This window comes from Trematomus bernacchii, unplaced genomic scaffold, assembly GCF_902827165.1.
Source record: "Trematomus bernacchii unplaced genomic scaffold, fTreBer1.1, whole genome shotgun sequence".
In the NCBI taxonomy this organism is placed as follows: Eukaryota; Metazoa; Chordata; class Actinopteri; order Perciformes; family Nototheniidae; genus Trematomus; species Trematomus bernacchii.
The window spans coordinates 267,441-294,940 of NW_022987744.1; the positions used below are offsets into that span (position 1 = coordinate 267,441).

Sequence of the window (27,500 nt, forward strand, 5' to 3'; positions counted from 1 at the left end):
TGTCCCCTCTTCTTCATGTCTCTTCTTCATCAACATGTGTCCCCTCTTCTTCATGTCTCTTCTACATCAACATGTGCCCCTCTTCTTCATGTCTCTTCTTCATCAACATGTGTCCCCTCTTCTTCATGTCTTTTCTTCAAACATGTGCCCTCTTCTTCATGTCTCTTCTTACATCAACATGTGTCCCCTCTTCTTCATGTCTCTTCTTCATCAACATGTGTCCCCTTTTCATGTCTCTTCTTCATCAACATGTGTCCCCTCTTCTTCATGTCTCTTCTTCATCAACATGTGTCCCCTCTTCTTCATGTCTCTTCTACATCAACATGTGTCCCCTCTTCTTCATGTCTCTTCTTACATCAACATGTGTCCCCTCTTCTTCATGTCTCTTCTACATCAACATGTGTCCCCTCTTCTTCATGTCTCTTCTCATCAACATGTGTCCCCTCTTCTTCATGTCTCTTCTACATCAACATGTGTCCCCTCTTCTTCATGTCTCTTCTACATCAACATGTGTCCCCTATTCCTTCATGTCTCTTCTACATCAACATGTGTCCCCCTCTTCTTCATGTCTCTTCTACATCAACATGTGTCCCCTCTTCTTCATGTCTCTTCTTACATCAACATGTGTCCTCCTCTTCTTCATGTCTCTTCTTCATCAACATGTGTCCCCTCTCTTCCTGTCTCTCTTTCATAACAGTGTCCCTCTTCTTCTTCTATCAACATGTGTCCCCTCTTCTCATGTCTCTTCTACATCATGTGTCCCCTCTTCTTCATGTCTCTTCTACATCACATGTGTCCCCTCTTCTTCATGTCTCTTCTACATCAACATGTGTCCCCTCTTCTTTCATGTCTCTTCATCAACATGTGTCCCCTCTTCTTCATGTCTCTTCACATCAACATGTGTCACCCTCTTCTTCATGTCTCTTCTACATCAACATGTGTCCCCTCTTCTTCATGTCTCTTCTACATCAACATGTGTCCCCCTCTTCTTCATGTCCTCTTCTACATCAACATGTGTCCCCTCTTCTTCTGTCTCTTCTACATCAAACAGGTGTCCCCTCCTTCTTCATGTCTCTTCTTCATCAACATGTGTCCCCTCTCTTCATGTCTCTTCTACATCAACATGTGTCCCCCTCTTCTTCATGTCTCTTCTTCATCAACATGTGTCCCCTCTTCTTCATGTCTCTTCTACATCATGTGGTCCCCTCTTCTTCATGTCTCTTCTTCATCAACATGTGTCCCCTTCTTCTTCATGTCTCTTCTTCATCAACATGTGTCCCCTCTTCTTCATGTCTCTTCTTCATCAACATGTGTCCCCTCTTCTTCATGTCTCTTCTTACATCAACATGTGTCCCCTCTTCTTCATGTCTCTTCTTACATCAACATGTGTCCCCTCTTCTTCATGTCTCTCTTCATCAACATGTGTCCCCTCTTCTTCATGTCTCTTCTTACATCAACATGTGTCCCCTCTTCTTCATTGTCTCTTCTTCATCAACATGTGTCCCTCTTCTTCATGTCTCTTCTACATCAACATGTGTCCCCTCTTCTTCATGTCTCTTCTTCATCAACATGTGTCCCCTCTTCTTCATGTCTCGTTCTTCATCAACATGTGTCCCCTTCTTCTTCATGTCTCTTCTACATCAACATGTGTCCCCTATTCTTCATGTCTCTTCTTCATCAACATGTGTCCCCTCTTCTTCATGTCTCTTCTTCATCAACATGTGCCCCCTCTTCTTCATGTCTCTTCTACATCAACAGTGTCCCCTCTTCTTCATGTCTCTTCTTCATCAACATGTGTCCCCTCTCTTCATGTCTCTTTCTTCATCAACATGTGTCCCCTCTTCTTCATGTCTCTTCTCATCAACATGTGTCCCCTCTTCTTCATGTCTCTTCTACATCATGTGTCCCCTCTTCTTCATGTCTCTTCTTCATCAACATGTGTCCCCTCTTCTTCATGTCTCTTCTACATCAACATGTGTCCCCTCTTCTTCATGTCTCTTCTTCATCAACATGTGTCCCCTCTTCTTCATGTCTCTTCTACATCAACATGTGTCCCCTCTTCTTCATGTCTCTTCTACATCAACATGTGTCCCCTCTTCTTCATGTCTCTTCTACATCAACATGTGTCCCCTCTTCTTCATGTCTCTTCTACATCAACATGTGTCCCCTCTTCTTCATGTCTCTTCTACATCAACATGTGTCTCCTCTTCTTCATGTCTCTTCTCATCAACATGTGTCCCCTCTTCTTCATGTCTCTTCTTCATCAACATGTGTCCCTCTTCATGTCTCTTCTTCATCAACATGTGTCCCCTCTTCTTCATGTCTCTTCTACATCATGTGTCCCCTCTTCTCATGTCTCATTCTACATCAACATGTGTCCCCTCTTCTTCATGCTCTTCTCTACATCAACATGTGTCCCCTCTTTCTTCATGTCTCTCTACTTCATCAACATGTGTCCCCTCTTCTTCATGTCTCTTCTACATCAACATGTGTCCCCTCTTCTTCATGTCTCTTCTACATCAACATTGTGTCCCCTCTTCTTCATGTCTCTTCTACAATCAACATGTTGTCCCCCTCTTCTTCTATGTCTCTTCTTAATCAACATGTGTCCCCTCTTCTTCATGTCTCTTCTACATCAACATGTGTCCCTCTTCTTTCATGTCTCTTCTTCATCAACAGTGTCCCCTCTTCTTTCATGTCTCTTCTACATCAACATGATGTCCCCTCTTCTTCATGTCTCTTCTTCATCCAACATGTGTCCCCCCCTCTTCTTCATTCATGTCTCTTCTACATCAACATGTGTCCCTCTTCTTCCATGTCTCTTCTTCATCAACATGTGTCCCCTCTTCTTCATGTCTCTTCTTCAATCAACATTGTCCCCCATCTTCTCATGTCCCCTCTTCTTCATGTCTCTTCTCATCAACATGTGTCCCCTCTTCTTCATGTCTCTTCTTCATCAACATGTGTCCCCTCTTCTTCATGTCTCTTCTCATCAACATGTGTCCCCTCTTCTTCATGTCTCTTCTACATCAACATGTGTCCCCTCTTCTTCATGTCTCTTCTTCATCAACATGTGTCCCTCTTCTTCATGTTCTTCTTCATCAACATGTGTCCCCTCTTCTTCATGTCTCTTCTTCATCAACATGTGTCCCCTCTTCTTCATGTCTCTTCTCATCAACATGTGTCCCCTCTTCTTCATGTCTCTTCTACATCAACATGTGTCCCCTCTTCTTCATGTCTCTTCTTCATCAACATGTGTCCCCTCTTCTTCATGTCTCTTCTCATCAACATGTGTCCCCTCTTCTTCATGTCTCTTCTACATCAACATGTGTCCCCTCTTCTTCATGTCTTCTCATCAACATGTGTCCCCTCTTCTTCATGTCTCTTCTACATCAACATGTGTCCCCTCTTCTTCAGTCTCTCTTCTCATCAACATGTGTCCCCTCTTCTTCATGTCTCTTCTTCATCAGACATGTGTCCCCTCTTCTTCATGTCTCTTCTACATCAACATGTGTCCAACATGTGTCCCCTCTTCTTCATGTCTCTTCTTCATCAACATTGTTGTCCCCTCTTCTTCATGTCTCTTCTTCATCAACATGTGTCCCCCTCTTCTTCATGTCTCTTCTCTCATCAACATGTGTCCCCTCTTCTTCATGTCTCTTCTTACATCAACATGTCGTCCCCTCTTCTTCATGTCCTCTTCTCATCAACATGTGTCCCCTCTTCTTCATGTCTCTCTTACATCACCCTGTGTCCCCTCTTCTTCATGTCTCTTCTACATCAACATGTGTCCCCTCTCTTCATGTCTCTTCTTCATCAACATTGTCCCCTCTTCTTCATGTCTCTTCTTCATCAACATGTGTCCCCTCTTCTTCATGTCTCTTCTTCATCAACATGTGTCCCCTCTTCTTCATGTCTCTTCTACCTCAACAACATGTGTCCCCTCTTCTTCATGTCTCTTCTCATCAACATGTGTCCCCCTCTTCTTCATGTCTCTTCTCATCAACATGTGTCCCCTCTTCTTCATGTCTCTTCTAATCAACATGTGTCCCCTCTTCTTCATGTCTCTTCTTCATCAACATGTGTCCCCTCTTCTTCATGTCTCTTCTTCATCACCACAAGTGTCCCCTCTTTCTTCATGTCTCTTCTTCATCAACATGTGTCCCTCTTCTTCATGTCTCTCTTACATCAACATGTGTCCCCTCTTCTTCATGTCTCTTCTTCATCAACATGTGTCCCTCTTCTTCATGTCTCTTCTACATCAACATGTGTCCCCTCTTCTTCATGTCTCTTCTTCATAACATGGTCCCCTCTTCTTCATGTCTCTTCTACATCAACATGTGTCCCCTCTTCTTCATGTATCTTCTCATCAAGATGTGTCCCCTCTTCTTCATGTCTCTTCTACATCAACATGTGTCCCCTCTTCTTCATGTCTCTTCTACATCAACATGTGTCCCCTCTTCTTCATGTCTCTTCTTCATCAACATGTGTCCCCCCTTCTTCATGTCTCTTCTTCATCAACATGTGTCCCCTCTTCTTCATTGTCTCTTCTACATCAACATGTGTCCCCTCTTCTTCATGTCTCTTCTACATCAACAGTGTCCCCTCTTCTTCATGTCTCTTCTTCATCAACATGTGTCCCCTCTTCTTCATGTCTCTTCTACATCAACATGTGTCCCCTCTTCTTCATGTCTCTTCTTACATCAACATGTGTCCCCTCTTCTTCATGTCTCTTCTTCATCAACATGTGTCCCCTCTTCTTCATGTCTCTTCTTACATCAACATGTGTCCCCTTTCTTCATGTCTCTTCTTACATCAACATGTGTCCCCTCTTCTTCATGTCTCTTCTACATCAACATGTGTCCCCTCTTCTTCATGTCTCTTCTTCATCAACATGTGTCCCCTCTTCTTCATGTCTCTTCTTCATCAACATGTGTCCCCTCTTCTTCATGTCTTTTCTTCATCACCATGTGTCCCCTCTTCTTCATGTCTCTTCTTCATCAACATGTGTCCCCCTTCTTCTTCATGTCTCTTCTACATATGTGTCCCCTCTTCTTCATGTCTCTTCTTCATCACATGTGTCCCCTCTTCTTCATGTCTCTTCTACATCAACACTGTGTCCCCTCTTACTTCATGTCTCTTCTTCATCAACATGTGTCCCCTCTTCTTCATGTCTTTCTACATCAAACATGTGTCCCCTCTCTTAATGTCTCTTCTTCATCACACATGTGTCCCCTCTTCTTCATGTCTCTTCTACATCAACATGTGTCCCCTCTTCTTCATGTCTCTTCTACAGTCAACATGTGTCCCCTCTTCTTCATGTCTCTTCTTCATCAACATGTGTCCCCCTCTTCTTCATGTCTCTTCTACATCACATGTGTCCCCCCCTCTTCTCATGTCTCTTCTACATCAATACATGTGTCTCTTCCTCATCTAACAATGTGTCCCCTCTTCTTCATGTCTCTTCTACATCAACATGTGTCCCCTCTTCTTTCATCAACAATGTGTCCCCTCTTCTTCATGTCTCTTCTTCATCCAACATGTGTCCCCTCTTCTTCATGTCTCTTCTTCATCAACATGTGTCCCCTCTTCTTCATGTCTCTTCTTCATCAGCATGGTGTCCCCCTCTTCTTCAGTGTCTCTTCTCATCAGCATGTGTCCCCTCTTCTTCATGTCTCTTCTTCATCAGCATGTGTCCCCTCTTCTTCATGTCTCTTCTTCATCAACATGTGTCCCCTCTTCTTCATGTCTTTCTTCATCAACATGTGTCCCTCTTCTTCATGTCTCTTCTTCATCAACATGTGTCCCCTCTTCTTCATGTCTCTTCTTCATCAACATGTGTCCCCTCTTCTTCATGTCTCTTTCACATCAACATGTGTCCCCTTCTTCTTCTATCAACATGTGTCCCCCCTTCTTCATGTCTCTTCTCATCAACATGTGTCCCCTCTTCTTCTTCATGTCTTTCTTCATCAACATGTGTCCCCTCTTCTTCATGTCTCTTCTCATCAAACATGTGTACCCTCTTCTTCATGTCTCTTCTACATCAACATGTGTCCCCTCTCTTCATGTCTCTTCTACATCAACATGTGTCCCCTCTTCTTCATGTCTCTTCTTCATCAAATGTGTCCCTTCTTCATGTCTCTTCTTCATCAACATGTGTACCCTTCTTCATGTCTCTTCTACATCAACATGTGTCCCCTCTTCTTCATGTCTCTTCTACATCAACATGTGTCCCCTCTTCTTCATGTCTCTTCTACATCAACATGTGTCCCCTCTTCTTCATGTCTCTTCTACATCAACATGTGTCCCCCTTCTTATGTCTCTTCTACATCAACATGTGTCCCCTCTTCTTCATGTCTCTTCTTCATCAACATGTGTCCCCTCTTCTTCATGTCTCTTCTTCATCAACATGTGTCCCCTCTTCTCATGTCTCTTCTACATCAACATGTGTCCCTCTTCTTCATGTCTCTTCTTCATCAACATGTGTCCCCTCTTCTTCATGTCTCTTCTACATCAACATGTGTCCCCTTCTTCTTCATGTCTCTTCTACATCAACATGTGTCCCTCTTCTTCATGTCTCTTCTTACATCAACATGTGTCCCCTCTTCTTCATGTCTCTTCTTCATCAACATGTGTCCCCTCTTCTTCATGTCTCTTCTACATCAACATGTGTCCCCTCTTCTTCATGTCTCTTCTACATCAACATGTGTCCCCTCTTCTTCATGTCTCTTCTTCATCAACATGTGTCCCCCTTCTTCATGTCTCTTCTTCATCAACATGTGTCCCCTCTTCTTCATGTCTCTTCTTCATCAACATGTGTCCCCTCTTCTTCATGTCTCTTCTACATCAACATGTGTCCCCTCTTCTTCATGTCTCTTCTTCATCAACATGTGTCCCCTCTTCTTCATGTCTCTTCTACATCAACATGTGTCCCCTCTTCTTCATGTCTCTTCTTCATCAACATGTGTCCCCTCTTCTTCATGTCTCTTCTACATCAAACATGTGTCCCCCTCTTCTTCATGTCTCTTCTTCATCAACATGTGTCCCCTCTTCTTCATGTCTCTTCTACATCAACATGTGTCCCCTCTTCTTCATGTCTCTTCTACATCAACATGTGTCCCCTCTTCTTCATGTCTCTTCTTCATCAACATGTGTCCCCTCTTCTTCATGTCCTCTTCTACATCAACATGTGTTCCCCTCTTCTTCATGTCTCTTCTACATCAACCAGGTCCCCTCTCTTCATGTCATTCTCTTCTTCATCAACATGTGTCCCTCTTCTTCAGTCTCTCTCATCAACATGTGTCCCCTCTTCTTCATGTCTCTTCTTACATCATACAATGTGTCCCCCTCTTCTTCATGTCTCTTCTACATCAACATGTGTCCCCTCTTCTTCATGTCTCTTCTTCATCAACATGTGTCCCCTCTTCTTCATGTCTCTTCTTCATCAACATGTGTCCCCTCTTCTTCATGTCTCTTCTTCATCAGCATGTGTCCCCTCTTCTTCATGTCTCTTCTTCATCAGCATGTGTCCCCTCTTCTTCATGTCTCTTCTTCATCAGCATGTTGTCCCCTCTTCTTCATTCTTTCTTCATCAACATGTGTCCCCTCTTCTTCATGTCTCTTCTTCATCAACATGTGTCCCTCTTCTTCATGTCTCTTTTCATAACATGTGTCCCCTCTTCTTCATGTCTCTTCATCAAACATGTGTCCCCTCTTCTTCATGTCTCTTCTACATCAACATGTGTCCCTCTTCTTCATGTCTCTTCTTCATCAACATTGTGTCCCCTCTTCTTAATGTCTCTTCTCATCAACATGGTCCTCATGTCTCTTCTTCATCAAATGGCTCCTCCCCTTTCCCCTCTTCTTCATGTCTCTTCTTCATCAACATGTGTCCCCTCTTCTTCATGTCTCTTCTTCATCAACCTGTGTCCCCTCTTCTTCATGTCTCTTCTTCATCAACATGTGTCCCCTCTTCTTCATGTCTCTTCTTCATCAACATGTGTCCCCTCTTCTTCATTCTCTTTTCTACATCAACATGTGTCCCCTCTTCTTCATTTCTCTTCTTCATACAACATGTGTCCCCTCTTCTTCATGTCTCTTCTTCATCACCATGTTCCCCTCTTCTTCATGTCTCTTCTACATCAACATGTGTCCCTCTTCTTCATGTCCTCTTCTACATCAACATGTGTCCCCTCTTCTTCATGTCTCTTCTTCCATCAACATTGTGTCCCCTCTTCTCTTCATGTCTCTTCTTCATCAACATGTGTTCCCCTCTTCTTCATGTTCTCTCTTCATCAACATGTGTCCCCTATTCTTCATGTCTCTTCTCATCAACATGTGTCCCCTCTTCTTCATGTCTCTTCTTCATCAACATGTGTCCCCTCTTCTTCATGTCTCTTCTACATCAACATGTGTCCCCTCTTCTTCATGTCTCTTCTTCATCAACATGTGTCCCCTTCTTCATGTCTCTTCTACATCAACATGTGTCCCCTCTTCTTCATGTCTCTTCTTCATCAACATGTGTCCCCCTCTTCTTCATGTTTTTCTACATCAACATGTGTCCCCTCTTCTTATGTCTTCTTCTACATCAACATGTGTCCCCTCTTCTTCATGTCTCTTCTCATCAACATGTTTCCCCTGAATCCCCCCCCTCTTCTTCATGTCTCTTCTTCATCAGCATGTGTCCCCTCTTCTTCATGTCTCTCTTCATCAGCATGTGTCCCCTCTCTTCATGTCTCTTCTTCATCAGCATGTGTCCCTCTTCTTCATGTCTCTTCTTCATCAACATGTGTCCCCTCTTCTTCATGTCTCTTCTTCATCAACATGTGTCCCCTCTTCTTCATGTCTCTTCTTCATCAACATGTGTCCCCTCTTCTTCATGTCTCTTCTCATCAACATGTGTCCCTCTTCTTCATGTCTCTTCTCATCAACATGTGTCCCTCTTCTTCATGTCCCCTTTCTATGTCTCTTCTTCATCAACATGTGTCCCCTCTTCTTCATGTCTCTTCTACATCAACATGGTGTCCCCTCTTCTTCATGTCTCTTCACATCAACATGTGTCCCCTCTTCTCATGTCTCTTCTTCATCAACATGTGTCCCCTCTTCTTCATGTCTCTTCTTCATCAACATGTGTCCCCCTCTTCTTCATGTTCTCTTCTTCATCAACATGTGTCCCCCCTTCTTTCATGTCTCTTCTACATCAACATTGTGTCCCCTCTTCTTTCATGTCTCTTCTCATCAACATGTGTCCCCTCTTCTTCATGTCTCTTCTTCATCAACCATGTGTCCCCTCTTCTTCATGTCTCTTCTTCATCAACATGTGTACCCTCTTTTCATGTCTCTTCTACATCAACATGTGTCCCCTCTTCAATCATGTCTCTTCTACATCAACATGTGTCCCCTCTTCTTCATGTCTCTTCTTCATCAACATGTGTCCCCTCTTCTTCATGTCTCTTCTTCATCAACATGTGTCCCCTCTTCTTCATGTCTCTTCTTCATCAACATGTGTCCCCTCTTCTTCATGTCTCTTCTTCATCAACATGTGTCCCCTCTGTGGAAAGAGACTCTGAAAGTCTCAGGAACAAAGATTCTCTCTCTTTTTGATCCATTTCTATAAAAAACCTGTCTGAAAATGAGCTGATCAGATTTTGGCCACTTGATGATGTCATAACGATGTTTTGTCTTGTGTAACCATTAGCCAATCAGCAACCAAGGTAAACCCCCCCCCCCCACCTTATCACCTGAATCTCCTCCTAGAGCACCATTGAGTTAGATAGATAGATAGATAGATCGTACTTTATTGATCCCAAATTGGGAAATTGTTTTTGTTACAGCAGCATAAAAGGCATTTTACAATAAAACAAAATATACAAGAATAGAAATAAAATAAAATAAAATATAAAAAAAATATAAAATATACATGTCAAAATACAAAATAGAAAATATACATACAGATATTATATATATATACAAATATATATATATTCAAAATATATGGAATTATGGAGTATTAAATATGAAACAGATTATGTATGAGTAAAATGTACAACGTGGTTTTATTCCAAGAGAAACTATGGAGCAGAGAGTTCTCTTCCAGCCAGAGGTGATTTGTTGGACAGAGTTATTGCAGTGGGCAGGAATGTTTTCCAGTATCTGTCCTTGAGACAGGGGAGCTGCAGCAGTCTGTAGGAGAAGGAGCTGCAGCAGTCTGTAGGAGAAGGAGGTGCAGCAGTCTGTAGGAGAAGGAGCTGCAGCAGTCTGTAGGAGAAGGAGCTGCAGCAGTCTGTAGGAGAAGGAGCTGCAGCAGTCTGTTGGAGAAGGAGGTGCAGCAGTCTGTAGGAGAAGGAGCTGCAGCAGTCTGTAGGAGAAGGAGCTGCAGCAGTCTGTTGGAGAAGGAGCTGCAGCAGTCTGTAGGAGAAGGAGCTGCAGCAGTCTGTTGGAGAAGGAGCTGCAGCAGTCTGTAGGAGAAGGAGCTGCAGCAGTCTGTTGGAGAAGGAGCTGCAGCAGTCTGTAGGAGAAGGAGGTGCAGCAGTCTGTTGGAGAAGGAGCTGCAGTCTGTTGGAGAAGGAGCTGCAGCAGTCTGTTGGAGAAGGAGCTGCAGCAGTCTGTTGGAGAAGGAGCTGCAGCAGTCTGTAGGAGAAGGAGCTGCAGCAGTCTGTAGGAGAAGGAGCTGCAGCAGTCTGTAGGAGAAGGAGCTGCAGCAGTCTGTTGGAGAAGGAGCTGCAGCAGGCTGTAGGAGAAGGAGCTGCAGCAGTCTGTTGGAGAAGGAGCTGCAGCAGTCTGTTGGAGAAGGAGCTGCAGCAGTCTGTTGGAGAAGGAGCTGCAGCAGTCTGTAGGAGAAGGAGCTGCAGCAGTCTGTTGGAGAAGGAGCTGCAGCAGTCTGTAGGAGAAGGAGCTGCAGCAGTCTGTAGGAGAAGGAGGTGCAGCAGTCTGTAGGAGAAGGAGCTGCAGCAGTCTGTAGGAGAAGGAGCTCCGCTGACTGTCCAGCTGCAGGTGGAGAGGATGGGTGGGGTTATCCATGATGGACAACAGCCTGTTCAGTGTCCTCCTCTCCACCACAGCTTCAAAGGGGTCCAGCTTGATGCCGATGACTGACCCAGCTTTCCTGATCAGTTTATTGATCCTGCAGGTGTCACCGGCTCTGATGCTGCCCCCCCAGCAGACCGCAGCAAAGAAGAGTGCACTAGCCACAACAGACTGATAGAAGATCTCCAGCATCTTGCTGCATACGTTGAAGGATCTCAGCTTCCTCAGAAAATAGAGTCTGCTCATCCCCTTCTTGTACACAGCGTCAGTGTTGATCCTCCAGTTCAGCCCATTGTCTAAGTGCACTCCCAGGTACTTGTAGACCTCCACAACTGCCACATCCTCTCCCAGAATGCACAGGGGCAGAGGAGGAGATGTCCTCTTCCTCCTGAAATCAATGACCATCTCTCTGGTCTTGGCCACATTCAAAAGCAGATGATTTCTTCCAGTCCACTCAACAAAATCACCCACCAGCGCTCTGTACTCCTCCTCCCGTCCATCCCTTATACACCCTACCACTGCAGAGTCATCCGAGAACTTCTGCAGGTGGCATGACTCTGAGTTGTATAGAAAGTCAGAGGTGTATAAGGTGAACAGGAAAGGAGACAGCACAGTCCCCTGTGGGGCTCCAATACTACCAACCACCACATCAGACAGCACACTGCCCAGCCGGACGTACTGTGGTCTGTCCGTGAGGTAGTTGGTAATCCAGGAGATGGTGGACGAGTTTACCCTCATAGCCTGCAGCTTGTCACTCAGTAGCCGAGGCTGGATCGTGTTGAATGCACTGGAGAAATCAAAAAAGGTGATTCTCACAGTGCAACCCGATCCATTCAGGTATGAGTGAGCACGCTGCAGCAGGTAAATAATGGCATCGTCCACCCCCAGGTGAGGCTGGTAGGCAAATTGCAGAGGGTCAAGGAATGATCTCACCTGCGGTCTGAGATGGGCCAAGACCAGTCTCTCAAGCACCTTCATCACATGAGATGTGAGTGCTACAGGGCGATAGTCATTGAGCCCAGAAGGAGTTGTCTTTTTAGGGACCGGAACAACGCAGGATGTCTTCCACAGCACCGGGATGGTCTCCAAGTGCAGGCTCAGGTTGAATATATACTGGAGAACAGGAGCCAGCTGGCGGGCACAGGTCCTCAGGACCCTGGGGCTGATACCATCAGGGCCAGCAGCCTTGCCTTGGTGGAGTTTTCCATCTGACTCTGGACCTGTCCTGTGCTCACAGTGAAGCGGGGGGGGGGGCTTGATGGCAGGGGGGATAGAGGGGGGGGGGTCTGAGGCAAGATGAGCAGAGGGGGGGGGGGGGGTCAGCGGCAATGTGAGCAGAGGGGGGGTGCAGAAGCCAGGCTGGGTGGTGGAGGAGAGGTGTGAAGTGTAGGTGGTGAGCAGAGGGGGGATGTTGATGCCAGGCTGAGAGGAGGAGGTGAGGTGAGAAGAGGAAGTGGAGGAGACAGCAGCGGGCGGAGAGCTAAACCTATTGAAGAAGGTGTTCAGCTCGTTGGCCCTCTCCAGGGTGCCCACAGTCAGTCTGTCTCTCCCTTTGAAGCCAGTGATAGCCTTCATCCCAGCCCAGACATCCCTGCTATTGTTCTGCTGGAGCTTAGTCTCCAGCTTCTTCCTGTACGAATCTCTGCCCCTCCTCAAATTGTCTCTCAGCTGATGCTGGATACTCTTCAGCATTGATTTGTCCCCAGACTTATAAGCTTCCTTTTTCTTATTTAAAAGAGTTTTCAGGTCACTAGTAATCCAGGGTTTATTGTTGGGGAAACAGTTGACAGTTTTAGCCGGTAATATTGTTTGTTCACAGAAGTTGATGTATTCTGTGATGCAGTCAGTCATATTATTGATGTCCTCTCCATGTGGCACACAAAGCACGTCCCAGTCAGTGGTCTCGAAGCAGTCCTGTAGAGCCTCATTAGCCCCTGGAGTCCATTTCCTCACAGTCCTGGTGGATACAGGCTGCCTCTGCACCAGAGGGACATACTTAGGAGCCAAAAAGACGAGGTTGTGGTCAGATCTGCCCAGGGGGGGAGGGCAGTGGCACAATATGCATTCTTGGTATTAGCATATAGAAGATCCAGAGTATTATTTCCCCTGGTGGGGCATTTCACATACTGAGTGAATGTAGGCAGAGATTTGTCCAGTTTTGCACGGTTAAAATCCCCAGTTATTGTTATGAATGCATTTGGGTGAAGAGTTTGGAGTTTGGCCACAGAGGAGTGAATGACGTCACCAGCCACCTCCGCGTCCGCGTTCGGTGGAATATAGACAGCAACTACGATGACAGAATAAAGTTCTCTAGGTAGATAAAATGGACGTAATCCCACAGCTAGCAGTTCAATGTCCGGGCTACAGAAACGCTCCTTCACAGTAACATGTCCAGGATTACACCATTGTTTGTTCACATACAGTGCAATCCCTCCTCCTTTCTTTTTACCGCTCAGAATAACGTCCCTGTCCGCCCGAACACTCGTGAAGCCGGGGAGAGCCGTGTTATTATCCGGGATGAGCGAGTGCAACCAAGTCTCGTTAAAACACATGATGCTACACTCACGGTATTCCCACTGCGTCTTCGTCAGCACGCGGAGCTCGTCCATCTTATTCCCCAAAGACCTCACGTTCCCCATTATGATGGCCGGTACACAGGGTTTGTACCTCATCTTCTTCTTCATCCTCAGCTTGGCCCCAGCTCTGCAGCCCCGCTTGAGCCTCCGAAGCTCCTCCGGGATGTCATGCCTGGCTCCGGGCAGCAGCACGGGTCGGCACAGCGCAATCAGCTGCTCACGCGTGTAAACAATGCCATCACTCCTCTGAGCATGGCTCTCCGACACAAAAAGTGAAAAAAAGTAGCAGAAGAATGACCAGAAAACGTTCGAAGTAAAACGTGGCCATAGTTCGCTGCAAAACAAAATAAATATCCAAAGAAAAAAGTACAACTAAGAGAATAAAAGTAAACAAAAAGACAAAGATCAATAAAACACCGGGAGCTGCATGCAACAGGCAGCCACCAGCACGGCGCCTTACGCAGAATCTTTGAGTTCTTTGTAACCAAATCTCTCTCAGAGAGGCGTGGGGAGGGGCTCCTTATTTTCATCTAAAGTAACAGACAGAGGCTGCATTCGAATAGTCCCTTTATCTTAGGAACCTTCCTAACGGAGTGAAATGACCCGGAAGTCCCTCAGTGGCAGCCATGATAAGTGCCGTTCCAATTCTCTAGATGAAAGGAAAGGAGGTTTCAAACTTCCTTTATAACCTCCTTTAGCTTAGGAACCACTGGACCTCCCTAACCGAAAGGAGAGGAGAAAATGCTGCCCCACAATGCCTTGCAGCCGCGGCATTTGCCGTCACACAACAGTCGGCCGTTCACGGAAACAACCGATTATGAACGAGAAATGATATCATGAAAGTTACGGTGCTTATTAAGCATTTTAAAACGTATGTGGTAAGTTGCCAAAGTGCTTTGTTTTGAACGTTCATCAGTATTATAATCACAAAGAGAAATATGAACGTTAGTTTTTACTGAAATGATCAAATAAAGTCAACATTTCACAGTCTTTACTGAGCTGTGTGGGGTTTGTTCAACTTTTAAAAGATGTTTGAATGGTGATATACACAGTGATAGATGTTAAGGACTAACGTTTATAATAAATACATTTGTATTGATTTTAAGATCTTTTCATACAATCATACGTATTGGGATCATTTGTATTAATGTGGACCGGAGGGAGAGGGTGACGAGCATAAGTTTCACTTTCCTTTTTTATTTCAATTCCAGCTTTGGTCATGAAGAATATGTTTCTCTGTTGTCCCCGTTCATAAAGCATAACAGCATCAGAGCACGGTGCAGAGTCTCTAGATGAGTTTACAGTAGTCCCTCGTTCTCATTAAACATCCATGTTGTAGTCCGCTGTATAGAAAACTGTAGTTTCCATAGTTTCCCCACAGCAGCAGGCGCACATTTATGACCTCTGCTGGCGCATCATAAACACGTCGGATAGTGAACGTGCAGTCGATTCTCTAAAGTACCGCAGTCTCTTCTCCTAAGTCCTTTTGAATTCTCCTATCCACTATCCCTTAACCCCGTGACCTTTCACTCAGAGGTCAAGGGATAGACGATAGCGTTAGAATTTACGAGCTGTTTTTTTGGAGTATTCGACCGCAACCCCAGAATCAGCACTTTGGAAAACAGGGCTGAAACAGAGGGGATTATGGGTAATGCTGCAATGATCTGTTTGGTGTTTCAGCCAATCAGAGACAGGCTCTGGATATATCTGAGACCTGTGATATATTGATGAGAAACAGTATCATAGGGGACCTTTAAAATTATAGAAAGGAAGATTTTCAGTTTGTAAAATGAAAGCTGCTCTCGAGGGAGACTCCTAATACATAAGATGTATTGATTTGATTTATGTGTTAGCCCATTGTCTCAAGGAATAACGAAATAGTTCAATTCCAAGTGTGTTCTGTACGGTGGCCTGCAGGTGCCAGCGTCCCAAAAACTTGACACGGATATAAAATCCCAAATGTTCCACATGAAGAAACATCTTCTGCATGCTAGTGTAATGTCGGTGTTGCACCACAGGGGGGCGCTGGTGCTCTGTGAACACTTCACACAGAGCAGTATGATGATACCTTGATACATAAAGCACACATTGACAACACACATTAATTAATTATAGCATAAAATACTAAATAAATGACAGATAGAATATTGAATGAAATAATAAAAATAAATAACATCAAATAATTGACAAGAAATAATAGTTTATCAGATGAGGTAATGGATGAAATGTTGTATACATTAAAGGTCTCCTATTATACTATTTATAGGCATATATTATGGGTCTCAGATACATGATGTGTTTTGCTCAAAATACCAAACAGATCATGCTTTTATTTTGTATTTGTCCACGCACCGTGCTCTTATTTTGAAGGTCTCGTCCGGTCTTTTCCGGTAGTTTGTCTGTTTTTCTGCCTCCCGCAGCCGCGAGACACAGAGAGCTGCGGACCTGAGAGAGAACAGGTGAGAGGACCTTAAGACGTGTGTGTGTGTGTGTGTGTGTGTGTGTGTGTGTGTGTGTGTGTGTGTGTGTGTGTGTGTGTGTGTGTGTGTGTGTGTGTGTGTGTGTGTGTGTGTGTGTGTGTGTGTGTGTGTGTGTGTGTGTGTGTGTGTGTGTGTGTGTGTGTGTGTGTGTGTGTGTGTGTGTGTGTGTGTGTGTGTGTGTGTGTGTGTGTGTGTGTGTGTGTGTGTGTGTGAGAGCATTCAAATATGTAATAATAAATAACAGTAATCTCTAGTCTTTAGGAGCTTTATATTGGTTTTAAATTAGGTAGATTTATGTTATTCATTTGCATCATGGTGTGTTTGAACGCACGACTCTGGTTTTAAGCATTTTAAATGTCATACTTTCTTCCTTTTTATTTGGAGTAAGAGTATTTTTTTTATTTGTATATATTTTGATCTGTTTGTGTTTATTTTCATTTTTTTATATATATTTTTTTCACATGTTTTTTACAAATACCAAAAGTAAAGGTAGACATATTTATTATATTATTTTAATGAGCAAACTGTGAGCATGGATCTTGAACCTGATTATATATTTAGCAGGGTATTTTATTTGTAATAATTATCATTTATCAATTATATTTTAGTTTTTTTAGTTCTGTATATTTTAATTTATTTATATATATATTTAGATTTTTTTTAATGTTTTTATTTATTGTATTTTTCTTATATTTCTATTTTATTATTCTTTTTTTATTGTATATTTATCTCTTTTTGTATTATTTATATTTGTTGTATATTTGTGTTTTTTTTATTATTATTTATTCTTTTTGTTTTTATTATTTTATATATATTACGCATTTTTGTTTTTCATTTCTTTCTTTTTTCATATTTTCTATCTTTTTTACTTTATTTATACTTTTTTAATCTTTTGTATATTTACATATTTCTACTATTTATCAATAATCTCTAAAGTACCAACAGCTGTAAATGCTGAGCAGGCAAACACTTCCCTCTTACATGAAGTAGCAGGGATTGTAAATACTCCAGTGAAGTACAAGTACCTTCATATGAAGTACTTTAGTATGCAGTGCCTCAAGTATGCAGTACTTGAGTATGCAGTGCTTGAGTATGCAGTACTTGAGTATGCAGTGCTTGAGTATGCAGTGCTTGAGTATGCAGTACTTGAGTATGCAGTACTTGAGTATGCAGTGCTTGAGTATGCAGTACTTGAGTATGCAGTTCTTGAGTATGCAGTACTTGAGTATGCAGTGCTTGAGTATGCAGTACTTGAGTATGCAGTGCTTGAGTATGCAGTGCTTGAGTATGCAGTACTTGAGTATGCAGTTCTTGAGTATGCAGTACTTGAGTATGCAGTGCTTGAGTATGCAGTACTTGAGTATGCAGTTCTTGAGTATGCAGTACTTGAGTATGCAGTGCTTGAGTATGCAGTACTTGAGTATGCAGTTCTTGAGTATGCAGTACTTGAGTATGCAGTACTTGAGTATGCAGTACTTGAGTATGCAGTACTTTAGTAAAAGTTGCAGGTGTGTATTAGAGGTTATTCTGTGAGTGGTTTCATTTTCTTATCATTTGCATAGATTTTATTAAAGAGGATGCCGCAGCAGGAAGTGTCGAATATCAGAAATAATATCAGAGTTATCTGTGTGTGTGTGTGTGTGTGTGTGTGTGTGTGTGTGTGTGTGTGTGTGTGTGTGTGTGTGTGTGTGTGTGTGTGTGTGTGTGTGTGTGTGTGTGTGTGTGTGTGTGTGTGTGTGTGTGTGTGTGTGTGTGTGTGTGTGTGTGTGTGTGTGTGTGTGTGTGTGTGTGTGTGTGCGTGTGCGCGTGCGCGTGTGCGCGCGTGCGTGCGAGCAGCGGTCTGATGCCTTGCTGTTACGGTCAGATCGGGATGTGAACCGGCAACCCTTCGGTCAAAGGCCACGTTTCAAAGGTTTCATCATCAGATGCTCAGCAGCTACAGAGACCTGAGGCCTGTACTACGAAGCTGGTTCAACCTAACCTGGATATGTTTGAGTTAGCCGGTTGGCCCAATCCAAAACATACGCGCTCTCGCTAAACTGTCCTACGACGCTGGTTATCAAGTGGATCGCTCAAGCCAGCCGTGTCCTATAGTTAGGTGCGCGTTCACATGAAAGGGGTGGTATCTGGAGCATTCGACCAATCACAAACATGGAGGAGCGTACTGACAGCGCAGCGTCATACTTCCTGAATGAAAAGTGAACTTTAATATTAGTCAAATATGAAGAAGTTAAACTTTAAACATCCATGACTTAAACACTTTATCCAGGATAAAAGCCACATAGCTGCACCTGCAAGGTGAATACAGCTGGTAACAGAGAAAGTGTTTGAATGCGTACATTAACAGGTTTATGAAATCACTGCCCCGTCTAAGACACGATCTGACTTTAATTACATTTGACTCGAGTGTTTCGTCAACTTAATGTGTTGCTTAAAATAATACTTCTGCATCCAGTATGTGACACTGTGAGTGTTGCACGGCCAGATACGGCTCAGCTGACTCAGATAAGGAAATATATGATACATTATGATGTGATATGATATGAATGATAATGGGACACATCGATGTCTGCACTCACAGTGCCACGGACTGTACGTAATGTTACTCTGATCCGGTTACTTATGTTGTGGCAGATATTTAAGTAAGCTTTCTTAACGCTAATGTTATAATAGTCAGATTGCTCTGAAGATGGGAGGGGATATTCTATTAATGTTCACGTTCACACAGTCAGCTGATTTTTGCCGGCCGTCTTTCCTGCAACGGCAGTTTTTCTGTATTTCCTCTATCCTGTAATATGACTTGATCGCTTTAAACTCTGCACACGGAGCTCTGATTGGTCAGCAGGCGGTGAGCTCTGATTGGTCAGCAGGCGGTGCTTTCACTGAGTTGATCTCTTAGCCTGCAACCTAACCTCCTCCGGAGCAGGTTAGCCGCTCAGCATCAGTTACCATGGAGATCTAGCCCGCTAAAAAGAGAACCAGCATCGTAGGACCGGAAAGCCCGAGTTTTCCCTGAAGTCAGCTAAGAGAACATCCGGCTTCGTAGTGCAGGCCTCTGAGCTCCTCTAACGATGCAACATATATCATAAAGTACAAATAAGAAATAGTGCAAGAAGTCTATTTACATGTCAATATATGAAATGTACAAGAACAGAATATGAAATGATGTTCCTGCAGAGGAGGGAGATATTCGGTTCAAATAGTGAATACTTTGTTTAGAGGAAAACATCTAGGTGTCGACCTGATATGAGTAATGACCAACAGGCTGTGAACAGATGGTGTGTGTTCATAGGACATGAGCTCCATCCTGGTGTTGTGATGACTTCAGTCCCTCTCTCTCTCTCTCTCTCTCTCTCTCTCTCTCTCTCTCTCTCTCTCTCTCTCTCTCTCTCTCTCTCTCTCTCTCTCTCTCTCTCTCTCCCGGCTACTTCCCTCTGTACCCCGAGAGCACGAGGGAACGTACAGGACAGTATCAACGGTATGTACAGTATAAGGATATAAACAGGTGGTAGTTGGTGAGGGCATGGGGTTATCGGGGGGTCAGAGTTCAGCAGGGTCACAGGGGGAGAAGAACCTGCTGGTCCTGAAGCTGCTGGTCCTGAACCTGCTGGTCCTGAACCTGCTGGTCCTGAAGCTGCTGGTCCTGAACCTGAGGAGAGAGGTGATCTTTCTTTAGTCTCCTCAGGAAGAAGAGGCGCCGGCTCGTTACCGAGCTGGGGGTGTTTGGGGGGTCTTCCCAATTCGCCCCTTTTTTACAATAGGCCACATAAGAAGATACTTGTTTTGCTGGGTCTTAGGGTTAGAGTTTATAGATCTGATGAGGCATCCCATGAAGCATTGCATGAAGTCTGTTGACCAATCAGAGGCTGTTGTTGGGGCTGCATGGGACAGGGGGCTGCATGGGACAGGGGGCTGCATGGGACAGGGGGCTGCATGGGACAGGGGGCTGCAGGGGACAGGGGGCTGCATGGGACAGGGGGCTGCAGGGGACAGGGGGCTGCAGGGGACAGGGGGCTGCATGGGACAGGGGGCTGCAGGGGACAGGGGGCTGCAGGGGACAGGGGGCTGCATGGGACAGGGGGCTGCATGGGACAGGGGGCTGCACGGGACAGGGGGCTGCACGGGACAGGGGGCTGCACGGGTCAGGGGGCTGCACGGGTCAGGGGGCTGCACGGGACAGGGGCCTGCACGGGACAGGGGCCTGCACGGGACAGGGGGCTGCACGGGACAGGGGGCTGCACGGGACAGGGGGCTGCACGGGACAGGGGGCTGCACGGGAATAAACCGGTGTTGGACCACGAGAGGTCATCGGATATGTGGACCCCCAGGAACTTTAAGCTAGACACACGTTCCACCGCCATTCCATTGATGTGTGTGGGAGTGTGTGTGGGAGTGTGTGTGTTGGTGTGTGTGTGGGAGTGTGTGTGTGGGAGTGTGTGTGTGGGAGTGTGTGTGTGGGAGTGTGTGTGTGGGAGTGTGTGTGTGGGAGTGTGTGTGTGTTGCCTTTCGACTTCCTGAAGCCCACCATGAGTTATGTTGTTGTTGTTGTGTTGAGGGCAGGTTGTTGTCGGCACAGCCCCCGTCAGACGCTGAGCCTCCTGCCGTCTCACTGTTGTTGTGGATGAGGCCGATCACCGTTGTATCGTCTGCTTGATGATGGGGTTTGAACCGTGTACAGGGGTGCAGTCGTGATATGCGCCTGAAACAAGGGGATTATTTGTCCTCTTTAACTCTCCTGACCCCCCCCCCCCCCCTAAAAGCTCCAATCCTTCATGCTTTTATTTTGAAAGGGTGTCGATGCTCGCTGAACAAGTTCTGTCCTCAAAACATCAAAGAGATTCAACGCAAAGATTCATGGTGTGTGTGTGTGTGTGTGTGTGTGTGTGTGTGTGTGTGTGTGTGTGTGTGTGTGTGTGTGTGTGTGTGTGTGTGTGTGTGTGTGTGTGTGTGTGTGTGTGTGTGTGTGTGTGTGTGTGTGTGTGTGTGTGTGTGTGTGTGTGTGTGTGTGTGTGTGTGTGTGTGTGTGTGTGTGTGTGTGTTAAACCGTGTGTGTGTTAAACCGTATGTGTGTTAAATCGTGTGTGTGTGTGTGTGTGTGTTAAACCGTGTGTGTGTTAAACCGTGTGTGTGTTAAACGGTGTGTGTGTTAAATCGTGTGTTTGTGTTAAATTGTCTGTGTGTGTTAAACCGTTTGTGTGTTAAACCGTGTGTGTGTGTGTGTGTTAAACCATGTGTGTGTTAAACCGTGTGTGTGTGTGTGTTAAACCATGTGTGTGTTAAACCGTGTGTGTGTGCAGCAGTGTGTGTTTACTCTGAGGATATTATGGGATGTCCTGACGTCAGGAAGGGAACAGGAAGGTATAAATATTATAAATAAATATAACGTCCCCGAGAGGATGGCGGACGTTTCCATGGAAACAAGGAGAAGGAGGAGGAGGTATGTGCCTGTTACCATGACAACCGCGAAGAGGAGGATCGACATGGCAGCGTGTTCCATCTCCACCTCGTCCCCGAACGACTGCTTACATCGGCTCTCATCCTGTGTGTGTGTGTGTGTGTGTGTGTGTGTGTGTGTGTGTGTGTGTGTGTGTGTGTGTGTGTGTGTGTGTGTGTGTGTGTGTGTGTGTGTGTGTGTGTGTGTGTGTGTGTGTGTGTGTGTGTGTGTGTGTGTGTGTGTGTGTGTGTGTGTGTGTGTGTGTGTGTGTGTGTGTGTGTGTGTGTGTGTGTGTGTCGTCAACGCTTCTGAAAAATAAGGATCTTATTTATTTTAAATCTTGTTCAGTTTTATTTCCAACATTTTTATTTTCTCAACAAAAAAAAGGTTTAAATATATATTGTTTAAAGACTAACAGAAAATGAACTGGTAAATATTGAGATCAGTTCATTCAGAAACTTCTCCTCTCTTGTGTTTCCTGGACGTTGTCACACTTCTATATTTAGAGTGTTATCTGCAGCTTCTGAATCATCTCCTCTCTCTCTCTGTATATCAGGTCCTCAACATCAACTAACACATCAACAAAGTCACACTCCATCCTCGCATTACGATACCATACGGTACGGTACGATACGATACGATACGATACCATACGGTACGGTACGATACGGTACGATACGATACCATACGGTACGGTACGGTACGATACGATACCATACCATACGATACCATACCATACGGTACGGTACGATACGGTACGGTACGATACGATACCATACCATACCATACCATACCATACCATACGATACCATACGGTACGGTACGATACGGTACGATACGATACCATACGGTACGGTACGGTACGATACCATACCATACGATACGATACCATACCATACGGTACGATACGGTACGGTACGGTACGATACGATACCATACCATACGATACCGTACGGTACGATACCGTACGGTACGATACGATACCATACCATACGATACCATACCGTACGGTACGGTACGATACGGTACCATACCATACGATACGATACCATACCATACGATACGGTACGATACGGTACGATACCATACCATACGATACCGTACCGTACGGTACGGTACGATACCATACCATACGATACGATACCATACGATACGGTACGGTACGGTACGGTACCATACCATACCATACGATACGATACCATACCATACGATACGGTACGGTACGATACGGTACGGTACGATACCATACCATACCATACCGTACGGTACGATACGGTACGATACGATACGATACCATACGATACCATACCATACCATACCATACGGTACGGTACGGTACGGTACGATACCATACGATACCGTACGATACGGTACGGTACGATACGATACGGTACCGTACGATACGATACCATACCATACGGTACGGTACGATACGGTACGGTACGATACCATACCATACGATACCGTACCGTACGGTACGATACGGTACGATACCATACCATACCATACCATACCATACGATACCATACCATACGATAACGATATGATACCATACCATACCATAACGATACCATACCATACCATACCATACGGTACGGTACGATATGATACCATACCATACCATACCATACCGTACGGTACGGTACGGTACGGTACGATACGATACGATACCATACCATACGGTACGGTACGGTACGGTACGATACCATACGATACCGTACGATACGGTACGGTACGATACGATACGGTACCGTACCGTACCGTACCGTACGGTACGGTACCATACCATACCATACCATACCATACCGCACGGTACGGTACGGTACGATAATAATTTATTTGTCAGATCAGGTCTGAAATGTGTCTTGCGTCACAGCAGCTCCATGTCCAACATCAACAGACAAATATCCAGACACAAATACATGAAACACAAACAACAAACATTGAACATACCAGCAGGATCAGTGAGAGCTGCTCAGAGAGCCTTCAGCGTGCATCTGATCTGGGATCAGCTCTGTGTTCACTGAGAGGACTGACTGGTGCACAAAGGAGTGCTTCAGTCTGACCTTATTGAATCGTGGGACCTTGTTTCTCCGATGAGATGGTAGCAGTTCATATTCACTGAACATGCTTTGGGTCAGAGGTGATGTTGTTGGACAGCCTCACTAGGTTGTTATGATAGGCTGAGTCATAGAGTCTCTGGCCAACAATCTTTGAGCAGCTTTTTAACAGGTGGAGCAGTTTTGATTTTAAATTAAATACTGAGTTGAACTCCAGATCTGATGTCTGTCAGAGGGTCTGGATCAGGTCTACCTTCAGTGAGCGGGAGGTTATGTTCAATATATCTGAATGTTTTTGTTCCAGGCCGATGCTGATGATGTCAGAGAACACGGAGCAGGGCGACGATGTTAGCTTGCTGCCGCCCCACGAGGTGGACCCCCCCCGAGAGGAGGACACACACTGCCCCATGCCCTTCAGGTGAGGAACTGCAGCTCACACTGACAGGTAGAACAGAGAATGTGCTGTTTCTGTGTTGGTCCCTGAAGGCAGCATCTCCCTGGTCCAATGGGATTCCTCCATGGGATTTTGGATTATTGCAGAAAATAATCTGTGACAAACAAACATTTAGTTCAGCAGGAAAATCTCCACATATTAACACCACTTTATGATTTCTGAGGTAAAAAGCTAATGTTGGGCTATAAAGGAACTACAGCACGGTCACATGACTTCATGTCACCACCGCTAAGCTAAAGGTGGCTAATGTTGGGCTATAAAGGAACTACAGCACGGTCACATGACTTCATGTCACCACCGCTAAGCTAAAGGAGGCTAATGTTGGGCTATAAAGGAACTACAGCACGGTCACATGACTTCATGTCACCACCGCTAAGCTAAAGGTGGCTAATGTTGGGCTATAAAGGAACTACAGCACGGTCACATGACTTCACGTCACCACTGCTAAGCTAAAGGTGGCTAATGTTGGGCTATAAAAGAACTACAGCACGGTCACATGACTTCACATCACCACTGCTAAGCTAAAGGTGGCTAATGTTGGGCTATAAAGGAACTACAGCACGGTCACATGACTTCACGTCACCACTGCTAAGCTAAAGGTGGCTAATGTTGGGCTATAAAAGAACTACAGCACGGTCACATGACTTCACGTCACCACCGCTAAGCTAAAGTTGGCTAACCAAAAAAACACTTTCAGAAAATCATTGACCTCTTGACCAGGGGACAGGAAGTGATGAAATGCTGAATCATTCGTGAGTTTTAGGACTCATTCCTGCACCTCTCTATAGATCAGTTTCCTATTTGTATATCTGCTGTTGAAAAGACAGCTGGATATATTTTTCCTGAGAGCTGCACTGAGACTCAGATTCTTTGAGCCAAATGCTAACGTGCTAACGGGCATAGCATCTCTGTCTAACTATTCACCTTCTGCCTGATCCGGGGCGCTTCCACCTCCACCATGTGTTGGTACTTCCAGCATTCTGACTTCATTCTCAAAATCAGAATTTTCTTTTTCTCTCTTCTCATAATTCAGACTTTTTCAGAAAATTACAGCATTTTACCTTTTTCTAAAAATTCTGACATATTTTCTGAAAATCTAAAAATGTTGGATTTTTTCTCAAAATATATATTTTTTTTTTTGGGTTTTCTTTTAAAAAATCTCAGAATTCTGATATTTTTCAGAAATCAGAGATTTTCCCAAAAAAATCTGATTTTTTTCCAAAAGATTCTGACTTTTTCTAAAATTCTGACTTTTTCTAAAAATTCTGACTTTTTCTAAATATTCTGACTTTTTCTAAAGATTCTGACTTTTTCTAAAGATTCTGACTTTTTCTAAAGATTCTGACTTTTTCTAAAGATGACTTCACTAACAGAAGTCAAAACATCCCATCACCTCAGCTGAGAATGAGCTCTAATAAAACTCACTGTTTACATGATGCTAGAGCTAACGGGTAGAAGTACTAAGAGTTTAATAAGGTGCATACACTTTATATTAATTACTGTATTGTTAGTATTTTTATCTTGTAAGTTTATAGGAATTAAATAGATAGTAAAAGTGCATTTTGACCAAATTATTTTTACTTTTTCTCTGATAATTATTAAAAGTGTAAACGTGAGAACGGCCAGAAAACTCCCTTCAGCCACTGGTGTTAGTTTGGTACACTGGAGCATGAAGTTCAGTGTGTGTGAGTGTGTGAAAGGACTGATTGTCTACAAGAGCTACTGTGAGGCACACACACACACACACACACACACACACGCATGCACACACACACACACTCACACACACACACATACACACACACACACACACACACACACACACACACACACACACACACACACACACACACACACACACACACACACACACACACACACTCGCAGATAAAAGAAGTAATTATGCAAACATCTCCAGGCTGAAAGGGGAAAGTGGAGCAGAGGAAGAGGCCGAGCGCACTCTTCCAAACAGCATGTTCAACACGCCGGGAAAAAACACACACTGGTTTCCAGTTCAATTAAAAGTGAAACCAACAAGGCATGTCCGGATAGAAGATATTATTATTATTATTATTATTATTATTATTATTATTATTATTATTATTATTATTATTATTTACAAATGTGTTAAGCTACTGTTAGGGTAAATAACAAAATAACTAAAGATTCCCTCACACTCGGTTTTAGTGTGACGGTGTTTGTGTGTTATATTAGCTCCCTGTCAGCAGAAGAGAATTAAGGCTTTGCCCCAGCCACACACACACACACACACACACACACACACACACACACACACACACACACACACACACACACACACACACACACACACACACACAAGCTTTCACACACCTCCTTCCCATCAGCCCCTCTGTCTCTCTCTGAGCTCTGCTGCCTGAAAACGTGAGCCCCCTGCACGTGTTGTAGGCCACCACACACACACACACACACACACACACACACACACACACACGCACACGCACACGCACACGCACACACACTGATTCTGCAGCTTGTGTCGTACGTGACAGGAATACCAGAGAGACAGTGAGGCTTTCCCTCTCTGTGCATTGTCTCCCCAGCTTTCATCTGCAGCCAAACACACACAGAAACACACACAGAAACACACAGACACACACACACACACACACACACACACACACACACACACACACACACACACACACACACACACACTGTCAGGACTAATGAGGGAGCTGGTTGATTAAGAGGAGGAGGAATCTTCCACAGAGCGTTTTTGTGTCGTAACCCCGTGCACACATAAAGATTTTGAACAGATTTGCTGTGTTTACACACACACACACACACACACACACACACACACACACACACACACACACACACACACACACGTACAAAAATGGCTAAATGTAAGTCTAGCTCAGGGCCAGCACCAGTAGGTCTTAGAAAAAGTTTTGAGATTCTGAGGAAAACAATTCAGAATTTTTAGATTTTGAGAAAGAAATCTGAATGTTTTGAAAAAAGTCAACATTTCGAGAATTTGAGAAAAAAGTCAGATTTTTAAGAAAAAAGTCAGAATTTGAAGACCATGAGGACACTTTAGAATAACTCTCAGAGACAGAAGAACCAGAACATATGAGACTACAGACTGAAGACCATGAGGACACTTTAGAATAACTCTCAGAGACAGAAGAACCAGAACATATGAGACTGCAGACTGAAGACCATGAGGACACGTTAGAATAACTCTCAGTGAAGAACCAGAACACATGAGACTGCAGACTGAAGACCATGAGGACACTTTAGAATAACTCTCAGAGAAGAACCAGAACACATGAGACTGCAGACTGAAGACCATGAGGACACTTCAGAATAACTCTCAGAGAAGAACCAGAACACATGAGACTGCAGACTGAAGACCATGAGGACACTTTAGAATAACTCTCAGTGAAGAACCAGAACACATGAGACTGCAGACTGAAGACCATG

General features: G+C 44.4%; 1 protein-coding gene across 2 annotated transcripts in view; it reads left to right on the forward strand.

Moving 5' to 3' along the window:
- Positions 1 to 15,978: 15,978 nt before the first annotated feature.
- LOC117496412 (GRAM domain-containing protein 2A-like) overlaps positions 15,979 to 27,500 on the forward strand; it is a 28,786-nt gene continuing 17,264 nt past the window's right edge. Inside the window, exons 1-2 of one of the 2 annotated variants that reach the window (XM_034148073.1) lie at positions 15,979 to 16,060; positions 23,880 to 23,993. In XM_034148073.1, the coding sequence (XP_034003964.1) occupies positions 23,884 to 23,993 (110 nt within the window). In that variant the 5' untranslated portion in view covers positions 15,979 to 16,060; positions 23,880 to 23,883. The remainder of the gene's footprint in view (positions 16,061 to 23,879; positions 23,994 to 27,500) is intronic. The other variant, XM_034148074.1, reaches the window with a different exon arrangement.